Source organism: Eucyclogobius newberryi, unplaced genomic scaffold, assembly GCF_026437365.1.
Source record: "Eucyclogobius newberryi isolate DKJ021-1_F unplaced genomic scaffold, fEucNew1.0.hap1 SCAF_19, whole genome shotgun sequence".
Classification (NCBI taxonomy): Eukaryota; Metazoa; Chordata; class Actinopteri; order Gobiiformes; family Gobiidae; genus Eucyclogobius; species Eucyclogobius newberryi.
In genome coordinates, this window is record NW_027315823.1 from 21804212 (window position 1) to 21817278 (window position 13067).

The following is a 13067-nucleotide window of genomic DNA, read 5'->3' on the forward strand; positions in this document are numbered from 1 at the left end:
TAAATATAAAAAACACTTCTGAAACTGTGTTAGCCTGGTTATAGGAGGCATTATTGTGCCACCAGTTTAATTATGGAGGGAGAAAAAACATGAACTCATTTCAACTGATAACAGAAAAAACTTGGAAGTTAGTCAAGTACCCAATTGCAGAAGTCTAATTATATCCTATAAGAAAAGATTAGAAGACAAATGTTTTTTTAATGCAAATGACTGAGGGCAAGTGAGTCATCCGTCTTAATAACATTCATCCTGGCCGGGTGGATGTTAAACCAAACAACAGTTTTGAAGGAAGTGGGTGAGGTACAATTACCTCTCATACATAGAAGCCGCTTACATGTCACATTGACAGTTAGTAATCCAATATTAAATATATTTAATTGCAAGTATATTCACAAAACCAAAAGAACTAATAAATATGGTCTATGTTGTTTCTACTTAAACAACAAACAGACTAATAATAATGGGCGAAATAAAAACAGCAACTCAAGCAAAATTGGAATCATTACAGCTTTAAGTATTTTGTGATCACGCGTTCACACATATTGTACACACAACAGACAGATGTATGCAATATAAAAGTTAAAACAGGCACACATCATTACAAACAAGTAAAAACACTGTAGTATAAAATTTACATACAAACAGCAGAGTGGTGTCACATTTAACACAATCAATATTTGAACATTTTTGTTTTTACAGAAAAGGTGCCCAACTTTGTGGTTGATGGAGTACGCAGAGGGCGAAACCCAAAGAGGAAGCAACATTATCATCATAGGCTCGATTCTGTAGAAGAAAAACTGGTTCTTCCACCATGATCTCAGTCTTAAACAAACGGAGATCGTGGTTGAGATGCAATGCAGAGATAAAAACAAATGCCTGTGGGCAGCTCTGACGTCAAAGCAGTTTCCTCGCTTGATGTAATGGTTGAGAGATAGTTAAACACAAAGGAAAATAAAGAAGCAGAGCATGAATCTTAAAGGCAGTACTTTTTTGTGTTGTTGTGTACTGTTTAAAAATGTATTATTACCAATCGCATTGTTTTTGTCTGCACAGAAAAGCCCTTAAACATTACCAACCATAAAGCTACAATTGTGCTAGCTTTCATGGATCATTTTAGTTTCCATTTTAGTGTTAATTCACATTAATAAGTAGAAAAGTAGAAAAGATCATTTGTATTGTTCAATTCTTAAAAGTAAAAACTGTAAGCTCTAATATGCTAATTAATTATGTTAAGTGATATGTATTTCAAGACATAATTTTTGTCATTGTGATTCATTTGATGTATGTATTTCATGTAATAAATTAATAAAATATACAATCATATCTAAAATATTAATATTTTAGATATTAATATTATAAAATATACCATTACACAGGCTTACATTGAAATGAAGGACATGCATTTAGTTTGCCACAATGTTTTGATTGGCGTGGAATGGCTTTTTCAACTATGAGTCGGTGTAAACCCTCATTCGTCTGGGAGTGTTCCATCGTAGTAAAAGATTCAGCTGTGGACAAATCCAGAGTCCAGATAACTATAACTGAATCATTTTCTATGATTACAAAGGTATTCATATGTCAGAAACCAACTTTGGTCTATTTGAAATGTCTTTTTACTTTAAAGATATACCATACAGTATATATTGCAGTATATTTGGGTTGGTCAGTGCATTTTGATCCCACTCTTCCCTCACAGTCTTTATATGTTGTCCCTCATTCCTTACACTGGGTGGACAAACTGGTACACGAGTCTCTGAGACACGTCCGGTTTGCGGATGATGCCCTTCTTGTAGTACTGGCGGATGGAACGGCTCAACTTGTCATAGTTCATAGCCGGTCTGTTCTTCCTTAGGCCCCACAGTCTGGCCACGTGAGCAGAGTCTTCTATTTTGAAAATACCTGGAATAGATAATGTTATAACAAAATTGTAACATTATAAAATGTGCTATAAAGACTTGGTTGTAGTACCCTTTTCTTTATTCAGCCAACGGATACAACGTCCATAATTGTGTGGTTTTAGAAGAAGTTCTTTAAGAAATTGCCACAAATGAATGGGCTGTCCTGAAGATGAAGAGTCTGCCTCAGACCACAGCCCTGCAGACGCTGAAGCAGAGTCATTATAAAGCTTTAGTTAATAAAAGCCACTATAGTAAATACATTAAATTAAAAAGCAATTGTAATCATTGCTTTGTTAAAATGCATACATGTATGTAAATGCATATTATAAAAAAAAAATACTAATTTCAAACGTTTTTAGCATTTCTGTCACTGTTCCCGACACAAATGTATTTAATTTAATAACAAAAATAATAGATACAAACCTTTAGTATCTGTCACTGAGCACCTTTCCTTCATCCAAGCAGCTTTATGCAAAAATACACACAATTATTTTATTGTATAATTACTGTGTCCAAAAGTAAAGGTTATTCTTTACACATGTGATTCATACCAGACTTCCAGATATCAAGATGGGCGTGTAGCGTGTCTCCACAGAGGGGGGATCGCTGTCGAAATTCCTCTTCACTCATGTCACATAAGTCTTTCCCTGACAGCTCATGGAAAACCTTCCCTGCGTGGGGCAATCTGTAGAGGTGCTCCGTCCACAGCAGCCACTTCTGAACATGACTGGAATTCCACTCAAAGGGATCTATTAAAGAAAAAAGGGACTATAAACGATGGAAGTTCTTCCAGCTGCACTATGACTAAGATTAGGGTTATTACAGTAATCAAGACTATATAGTGCTTGAAAAGCAAACCAATCTGTACATGATGATTATCAGAGGACGTACCCAGGGTTTACATGTGTTTATGACATTGAGAGGTGCACAATGCCAATTGCTTTCTCTGTTGACTTTAGCAGCAGCGGGGACCTCACCCTTAAGACTTGTGTACACATCTATTGGCAGAACCATCACTGTTATACAGCGGCAGAACGCATGCAAAGGTCAGGATTACACACATCCTGGTACTGACAAATATGGCTGTCGTCAGTAGAATAAGACTGAAGACAACAGTTACGTTTCTTAAGTCACGCCTGACACTGAATGATTTGCTTCATATATATATATATATATATATATATATATATATATGTATTTTTATTTTATTTTTTGTCGTTTTTGTCATTCATCCAGGAGTGTTCCATTGTAGAAAAAGATGTCCAGATGACTACAACTGAATCTTTTTCTACAATATATATTTTTTGATTATTATTTTTCCCCCACTCCACCTACATTTTGGCTTTTACTTAAGATGATTTAACTATACGTTGGATGTTGATGAAGAATGATGCTACTTTACTCATACAACATTTGGGTACATTTTTGAGAGCTTATATTGCAATTGTATTGATTTTCCTGAGTAAGATCATGATAAATCAAATATTTTGAGCACATATTGGCTATTTTTCCTTTTCTTACGTATAAGCCTGATTTTGTGAAACATCAAAGTTAAAATACAGAAGAGAATGAAGATTACCTGGTGTGATGTTGAGAAGTTTGCAGGCCGTTTCGATGTCTTTGAGCACCTCGCCCACCACCATGCTCTGCACTTGCTCTAGTGACCGGTCCTCCTCTTGCTCCTCGATCCCACAGGGGGATAGTCCCTGCTCCTGACTGTCAATGATGGGACACTGTTCAGGTTCGTCTCTCAGCTCCAGCAGAGTCATAGGCGCCGCTGATGTTGGAGAGGCTTCAGACACTTGAGTGTCCTGTGTGAGCAGCATGTCGAAGCAGGACAAGTAGAGACTGGGGACACCGCTACGCTCCGTGCTGTTCATGTTTGCTTTGGTGTTGTCCAAGTCCCATCCAGGACACCTGGTATGATCCAACTGAGTGAGACAGTTGTCTGCCAATGCCATCCGGGAGTGATAAAGTGAGAGCTCTTCGACTCTGACAGAATTTGACATAACAGCAAAGAAACCTAAGAAGAAAAAAAAGACTAGGGTGAATTTTGTATCAAGTTGTTCTTTTGGTTTCCTCTGTCATGACTGGGTGTAAAGGCGTAACAGCAATGACCAATCTCTTCAAGAATCCCAAAGCCTAAAAGAGATACTTGTTCAATGACCCTTAAGTTATAGCACACCCAGACTTTAAAGCCAAAATGAGTCCGCCTCAATCTCTTATTCAAGGGTCATTTCCCCAGAATAGCTTAACTCTCCGGGGAAGGTGACTCGTATTGAGAGCCCTAACCAGCAAGGCCACCTGCATGCACTTTCAAGGTACTGAGCCCGCAGCCTTCTGTCTCCGCTGTCAGCTGGGGGCTTTTTAATCAAATTCAAGTTAGATAATGTAGAGCTGGTGTGTGTTTAAATGCCCAGGAAATATCCATGATAAAGTGCTACGTTATGGACATTTACAAGTGTTGTAATCTCAGGGTAAACCCACACTGTGTACCTGCCACAGATGGCATATGGGAAGGCACACGGCTGAATAACACTGGGTTATCAGGAACCGACAGTAAAAGTGATTTTAAATTCACAAAACACATGTTCAAAATGAGCTACTAAAGATTAAAAAAAAGGTTATAGCCCGCAATAGAGAAAGTGATAAGCCGTCAGTGTCCTGCATTCGTTTAGCCATGACTATACTTTCAATGCAATTAAGATGCTCTGTCATTATGTATTGGTATGCTAAAGTGAAAGTCTGTTTAAATCACCTCAGCCGAGTGTTCGGTAAGTTTAAATAAGTTGTCTGACTTGCTACTTACAAAAGAGCTCACCTCAAGTCTTTGGTGCTTAACCCCCCACTGTAAAACCTCTCCCCAAATGCACTTTTATCTCCAAGTATCTCGTAACCGTAGACCACACTTTCTATGCCTACATCAGGAGTCAGATGAAAAGCCAGTGGTATCCCGGCCCGGCTGCGTCAACTCCATTCTGTAACAGCTTGCACTAAGCCCATTAGTAAGGCAAATTTAGGCATAATACCCTTTTCCAAAAGGAAGAGGGGGCATAAGAAAGAGACGCAAACACCCACCCCACAGAGAAGGATTAGGGAAGTGACTGATCTCTAAATGAGTTTGGTCAAGACGATGATATTCATTTTAGGGGTATTAGAGCTGCACCATTTACTCAGTCAGCCTTTGACACCAATGGGAAGGCATATGGGAAACATTTTCACTCTCATTTGGCAACAATAAAAGATGAAATGCAACTATGTTTCTTGTTTAATGTAAAACAAAAATAAAACTATGTACACCACAGAAAAAGATTAATTAATTTATTGATTATTGGGAGAACATAATACTCTGCCATCAGTCACGCGTTATCAGGCATAACCCATGCCTAATAAAATTACCTTTGAAACATTGGCATTTAAGTCTTGTAATGACACATTGAAACAAGATTTTGTTCATAATTTCCAAAAACAAAAAAACAAAACCTAGTATTTTGCTTTAAGTAATTGGATTTGACCATGTATCATTATGGCTGAAAGTTGATAAGTGTTTACAAAGTTAGTTTTTTCAAATAAGTGTTTACTAGTTAAGTTAATAAGTAGAGTTATCACCCAAACGTCTGCTGCGTCACAAACGCTTTCAATGTGTGGCTTTGGGGAGAGAGTCTGGAGTAACCAATGCTTTTAAAAAGACTTGTTTGAGAGGTGTGCACATCCAGGCGTGACTGTTTACCATGCCAGCGCTAAAGGGAGATTATTTTTTCCTTCTTATTGTTCCTCGTGGGAATAAGGATGTTAGCGTAAAACCCCCAAGCTCCTAGCTAAAATTAAATGACTATTAAGACAGTATAGTCATTTAATTTGCATGTTTTGTTTGGTTGGCTTGTTTTGATACGATTGAAGAAAGTTGTTTTCAAATATATGGACCAAGGTGAGTTTTTTTTTAAGGATTTTTGGCCCATAAAGCTTTATTGAACAGAGTAGTGTAAAGTGAAATGGGGAAGAGAGGGAAGGACATTCAGCAAATTGTCAGAGCCGTATGACACTGCGGCCTGCTGCCACTGAGCTTGTTTTTATTTTGAAAAGATGTTTAAATAGATGTATCGATGTTGGCTCTTCATTGTGAAGTAAATAAGTTTATATCATATATATATATATATATATATATATATATCCGTGTGTGTGTGTGTGTGTGTGTATGTATATGTGTATGTATGTATATACATATAATGCATATATATATAGATAGAGCAGGTGGAGGGTCAAGGCTAAGTAAGCATCAGGTTTGTGGCGATGCAAACCCACACAATAAAATCCTCCAATATTTTAGTTTTTAGGCTAAAATGTTGCATGGTGATAATTTAATTGTATACATGTGTAATGGCAGTCAAAAGAAAATCTAAATTAGAAAACATAGTTGAATTTAGTGGCAGAGGAGTGAAATGGGTTGAACTTTAACATTAAGATTTTTTATTTTTGAACAGATTATTACCATTTAGGCATTTTCAACAATATATTAAATAATGACACTTAATAATATGTTTGATTTTAGTGCAATGAACCACATTGCAGACGTAATAAGCTACAGATACAACATTATGAAGCAGTGTCTTACCAGTGAGGAGATGCTCTGGTGGGATGGTGAAGATGTTTGATCCTGTGCTACACTCACCACAGTGTCCAACACAAATAGTTTTTCTGCTGATGAATGCCTGTCAGTGTTGGGACATGGGACCTCCCAGATTCCCAGGAGGAAAATTCCAACTTAGCCTAAGCACACAGCCTCAAGCACAACTGCAAACTGATCTCAAAGAGAAAGCACCTGCTGGAGCTGGAGGTGTGCTCAAGGCAGCAGCAGCAGCAGCAGCAGCAGCAGCAGCAGCAGCAGAGTGGCAGAGTAAAGGAATTTCAGCACCATCCACTGCAGTTTATATTTATAGGGCTTTACTGTTTACTTATGCACAACAGGTATGATGGTGTTGCAGCTAAAACCTCCCTTCTTGAACTGTAATAGGCCAGGAAGTCTGCCTCAGCATGTTGATAATAAAAGATGAGACTGATAACGTCACAACGTAACTTAATAACTAACTAAAATATCTTAGTCAATTAGGTAATCAAATCAACAAAAACTCCACCCGTGGCCATATTGAATCTAGTCATTTATGAAAACAAAAACTGCTCAGATGTGAGAAAAGTCCCAATCTTTACTGTCAGTTGTGATGTTGACATAGTGTATTCAACAAAGGTAGATACAGCTCCATTATAAAATGCAAACGAATGATTAGCATTTGCAATTAACATTTGGGACAAAAGAAATCAACTCCAACGTGGCTTGCAATTTCAGAATGTGTGGTAATAGTGCTGCACTAAATGTTAATTACCGGTAAGTTTTTAGGTGATTTCGAAAAGGCCTTGGATAGATGCAGTTTGTGTTTTTAACAGTATCGATAATTCCTCAGTCTCTATTTAGTCTGTGATGTATAAAACGCACAAATTAAATTGACAATAAAATGCAATTATTCATAGTTATTATTAATTGTATGTCGGTGTAATCCCTCATTCATCCAGGAGTGTTCCATTGTAGAAAAAGATTCACAACTGAATCTTTTTCTAAAATGTAAGCAGAGTACTACATAACAATTAAGAAGTGTTTTGGAACTGCTGTGTCCAAGTTATGTTTTGTTTCAATGAATACAGTTTACTTAGAAAATTAATGAAACATATTTCACAGTAAAAGCAGTGTTGTACTTGTTTTACTGGAAAGTACCAACCCCAGGGCAGGAGCCAAAAAAGTCCCTGAAGTGTGGCCCCAGTCCCTAGTTCTTACTCCTCAAATGGGCACTGGAACTGGATCTGCTGAGTGAGCGATAGTGGTTCCCTCGCTACTGTAAAATGAGATTTGCAGTCAAATTGTTAGTTTCATTGATTTTATTCTGAAACTTGTCCGATGTTGATATAATTGCTCTAATCATAATATGCAACAATTAACAAACATGCTAGCAAATAAAGTACTACAGAGATTTCAAGCTAACAAGCTCTATACATTTCAGATGACGCAAAATACAACATAATTTCCAACCATATATTTTATTCAATTTTCGACAAAATTGTGTCGTTTCAATCACTGAAGGGCTGCTTGGTCTAATGAAGATACTATGTTTGTTTCTATGGTAATGTCTACTTATTATAAGTTAAAACTGATTTAATATTTACAATTTGGACTGTCATTGCATTTTATTTGTTTGCATTTTCCCCAATTTGCAAATTAAAGAAGCTTATTTACTATTTACTTGCTTTGTAAGATATTTTATCAATCAATCAATCAATCTCTTTTTAGTGCTTTTCATACATGAAATGTAACACAATGTGCTTTACAGGACATTAAAAACAATCCCAACCACAACCGCCTGACCCACCCACAGACACAGACACAGACACAGTCACAGACACAGTCACAGACACAGACACAGACACAGACACAGACACAGTCACAGACACAGACACAGACACAGTCACAGACACAGACACAGACACAGTCACAGTCACAGACACAGACACAGACACAGACACAGTCACAGACACAGACACAGTCACAGACACAGACACAGACACAGACACAGTCACAGACACAGTCACAGACACAGACACAGTCACAGACACAGACACAGACACAGACACAGACACAGACACAGTCACAGACACAGACACAGACACAGTCACAGTCACAGACACAGTCACAGACGCACACGCACAGTAAATACATGAGGCTGAGTACAGATGAACCAGTTGAGGAGCCGTCTGTACCAGGAGCAGAAAGCTGCCTGCAGCTACGGGACACAAACACAGGGCCCAGCAGAGATGAGACACCAAACCTCCCCCAAAGCCCACGAGACAGGACCCACTCACTCCTGGTGCAGAGGGCTCCACAGAGGAAACACTAAACACTGAATAAAAGGATAAAAAATTAGTAAGAACTAACTATATGAATAGAAGCAAAGAACCATAATATTAAATTGCATTGATTGAAATTTGGAGTGGAAATAAATAATAAATAACTAAAAGTAGGACTAAATAAAAGCCTATAAAATAACTTCAGTGAATATAATGAATACATTGGACTTTGGGAATGATTAGGAGCCGGCTGAGGGAGGAACACAGTGAGGGTTCGTAAGGTAAAAGCAGGTCTGAAAGATAAGAAGACCATTAAGTAGAGTAGTCTATACGACTGGTGATAAAAGCAGCGCCTCCTAAGAGAAAATGGGAACAACTCTGGTTATGTGTTTTATGTTTATGTTCAACTTTTGTGTACGTTTTTATATACATTTAGATTTCTGAAAGTAAAACGTAATTTCATTGCTTTAAAGAATTAACTGGTATAAGCTATAATTATTAAAATAATTCCCAACTAAGATTACAGAATTACATTAAATTGTCCTCTTGATTATTAAAAAAAAAAAAAAAACAACAACAACATAGCAACTAGAACAAATATAGATATATTTTTGTCGTGTCCGTCAAAAAACGATTCCACAAATGGGTTGGCTGCTGATAATGATATTATATATTAATATTATATATTATATAATTGTTTTTGTGCTCTTGTTATCTGATATTATGATACTGATACTAACATGGTCCACATAACAACATGGCAAGGCACCTGTCCACGGCTATGTGTGTGTGTGTGTGTGTGTGTGTGTGTGTGTGTGTGTGTGTGCGTGCGTGCGTGCGTGCGCGCGTGCGTGCGTGTGTGCGTGCGTGCGCGCGTGTGTGTGTGTGTGTGTGTGTGTGTGTGCGTGCGTGCGTGCGCGTGTGTGTGTGTGTGTGTGAAAAAAATGTATGTACTTCACCTCATTAAAAAAATTGCAGGACAGTGTGGGTAAGTAAGGGATCATCTCAAAATTGGTTGAAGCTGAAAAGACGTCATATTTTTCATCTTTTTGTTGCTTTGAAGCTTCAATACATCGTTGTGGCAGTAATTGTTTTGAAATGCTAAAAAACTCTCTCAGCAACGAGAGAGAGTTACAATCTTTGTAATTAGAATGTGATACATAAACATTCACACGCACTTGTGAGTGTGACTTGGTGTGGACTTTACTTATTATTTTGTAAGCTCAAAAAAGGCACACACACGCAACTGATACATACACATTATATAAGATTACCCTGTATGGTTTTACACAGCCCTGAAAATAACACTCTTGTCTTAGCATTGACATTGTTATGCGGTTCATGAACAGCCACATGCACGTTGTGTATGTGTCTGAACATGGATCACACACAAACAGATGCCATGGGCAGGCGCATGTTCACTCTTGGTGAGCATGTGCCTGTGTATGGATGAAAATCTACAATTAAACACATTGACTGGTATATGGAACATTAACAATTTGTAAATTAAGGTGGAATACAATTCTAGTTTGTGTAGTATCTTGCTCTTTAGTGGCTTTGTCATGACCGAAAGACAGTAAACTCAAACTTGTCAGTGATGATGGTGCAGTTTACTTGGTAAATAGGCGTCAGAGACCCACCTTAAAGCATAAGTATCAAGAGCCTGCTGTGTTCATTTTGTTCAGGGAATACTTTGTGACTTGGTTAAGTCCTAAGCATTATTGCAAACAAAGTAAATGGACAAATATAGCCTACTTGTGTTTCAACTGCTACTTGATGAAAATATACTTTCTCAACAGTGCATAACTGTACAACACAATTGTACACAATACACTGAGCATCATTAAATTACTTCCTTATTGAAATCATAACAACATTGTGGATGGGACTCATTCATTTTCTACCGCTTGTTCCCTTTCGGGGTCGCGGGTGACTGGAGCCTATCCCAGTGACTTTGGGCCTTAGGCGGTGTACACCCAGGACAGTGGCCAACTCGTCGCAGGGCCAACAATGTATCTGTGGAAGGAACTCATTTCCTCATAATACATGTTTTGGCAGTGTGCCAAGTTAATGTGTTGTTAGCTTATGTGTTATCTTTTATCAAAGATAGCAATTATACCGAAAATAACTGGGTACTATGGGTACTTGAGAAGACTTTCACAGGCTCTATCCAGCGTACGCGTGTTTTGAATGTCCATGGCCAGAGGTAATTGTAGTATAGTTTAATTAATTCATTCAAAACAGTTGGCGCTCTGAAACTACATATCCGGCCACAGGTGAAAAAACGTTCCCATTCATAATCTTCACCTTATCTGCCTTTGCTGTAACTGGTGCACCTGTGTGTTTGGCCGTGCCAACAACGATTATTGTTTGTCAGTGATCCAGGTTTGGGGTAGTTTGGTCTGTTTGATATGTATTAGCTCATGTGTCAACTGAAGATATGCAAATGGTATTTGTGGTTGCATTGGGCCTACAATAAATTAATCTAACACATTTCAATAGCAGTAACACAATGTCTTAGCTGAGGATGCAAGTAATTTGGCATTAGTTAACACAGCATGAAGTGACTTGACCACACTTGCCTCTCTTCTGCTGGAGGATGTATTCTTTACTCAGTTGTTACAATACTATACTTTTGACAATAACCTGCAGCATGAAAATGACTATACTGAATAAAGCCAGACCACATTCTTAGTGGATATCAATGACAATTCCGACGTTAACAAATAAATTACTAACAATCTATAAACATATATGGTAAAAAAAAAATGCTTTTCAAAACACCCAAAGTGCATTATTCATCAACTCCACGATCTGTGGTTGAAAGATACTATTGCCACAGTTGCCCTGGGGCAGACTGATGGAGGTGAGGCTGCCAATATGTGCCATCACCTCCTCCAAACACCATCATTCACACACACATCACATTCATACTTGGTAAGGTGAAGTGTATATAAATAAAATGCAGTATATAGTGCACATTGGTAATTTAAATTTAACTAGTTAAAAGGATTTACTAATTTGAGTTAAACAAGGAATGTACAGAATGGATTGCATATTATGAATAGTAACTTGCAATTGTTCACTGTTTGAATACTTGTGATAAGTATATTTGATTAACAATAAACCAAATGGCATTAGACACAATATGACAGCTGTCTAGAAAAATGGCTTAAAATGTCACTGAAATGTTCACACGAATTAGACAACGTGATCTTTTTTTTACACTTTGTTGGAAACATTTCATTCCAGGCTGATAAATATCAGGGGAAGAGAGATCGTTAAATTTAACATTTCTAGTTTCCTCAATCCCTCTCTCAGTTGTTCATAAATATTTTCTTTTAGAAATGTATAGGCTTCTACAGTTTGTAGATATTATCTCTGCTGTCAGTGTCAGTCAAGACAAAATGTCACATTCTAGGCCAATCCTTTATTATATTAATAATACTGCACACTTTCAAAAGCCAAAACAAACAACTTTCTGTGCATTGACATGCAGTATGCAAATGCTTGAATAAGAGGCACTTGTTTCCTTCTTTTGCACTAATGCCATCAGTTTGAAATGAAACAGTTTTAAAACATAAAAAATGCTATTGACTCAAGTGGAGTAAGAGATGATAGATATGACAGGAGCTTCACAGAATCTATGGGGCAAAGTCAATATTTGTTCTGCTCTGCGGCTGTCGGCAGTGGCACCCACATGGGCTGCGCCAACACTGTTGATGTTCATGGACATCACATCCGTATTTTTAGGGCACGGCAAGTTTATTTTGTAGCGCACAAATTAACCGAAACAATATCACTTGCAGGTTTTATACCCTCGGGTTTATCTGTAATTTACAGCAAATAATAGTGTGGAGTGGTGCTTAGTTTTGAATACATATGTGGGATGTAACAAGTAATATGTAAGGTAATAGGTAAGATGTGATCATGTCGATCACTTCAGGACTTGAGTAGCACCGAGAGTGTGAATAGTGGTTAGACAGGTTCGGATATACTTTTTTTTTTTTTTAAATAATGAATATAATTTCCATCACTTAACACTTTTTGTTGTTGTATTTGTTTTTAGGTTTTGGCACCAGAGACAACACACAGATTAAAATATGTATTTTTTTTATTTTTATAACTCTAGTGGCCCTAAAGTTTTTTGGAACATATCAACTTTATTGTCTTGATAAAAGATTCTTAGTAGTAAAGTAAACCAATACTAGGGATTCAGTGCATGTACGCAATTTGAAAAATACAAAGCCATTCATTAATTCATCAAGTTAAACAACACAA

General features: G+C 37.4%; 1 protein-coding gene across 1 annotated transcript; it reads right to left on the reverse strand.

Annotated features, from left to right (window-relative positions):
- Positions 1-1579: 1579 nt before the first annotated feature.
- spdef (SAM pointed domain containing ets transcription factor) lies at positions 1580-3913 on the reverse strand. The gene is made up of 5 exons (XM_072452867.1): positions 3478-3913; positions 2450-2647; positions 2322-2363; positions 1969-2103; positions 1580-1899 (listed from the first exon to the last, which is right to left on the reverse strand). The coding sequence occupies exons 1-5, from the start codon at positions 3905-3907 to the stop codon at positions 1721-1723; spliced, it is 984 nt and encodes a 327-aa protein (XP_072308968.1). The 5' UTR covers positions 3908-3913; the 3' UTR covers positions 1580-1720.
- Between the last annotated feature and the right edge of the window lie 9154 nt (positions 3914-13067).

Bases quoted from the DNA above. Each gene is read 5' to 3' on its own strand.
- spdef (XM_072452867.1), bottom strand. From the start codon at position 3,907: ATGTCAAATTCTGTCAGAGTCGAAGAGCTCTCACTTTATCACTCCCGG. The intron at 2,364-2,449 runs GTATGAATCACA...TTTTGCATAAAG, and splicing joins TCTTGATATCTGGAAGTCTG to CTGCTTGGATGAAGGAAAGG. The intron at 1,900-1,968 runs GTACTACAACCA...TATCTATTCCAG, and splicing joins TTGGCTGAATAAAGAAAAGG to GTATTTTCAAAATAGAAGAC.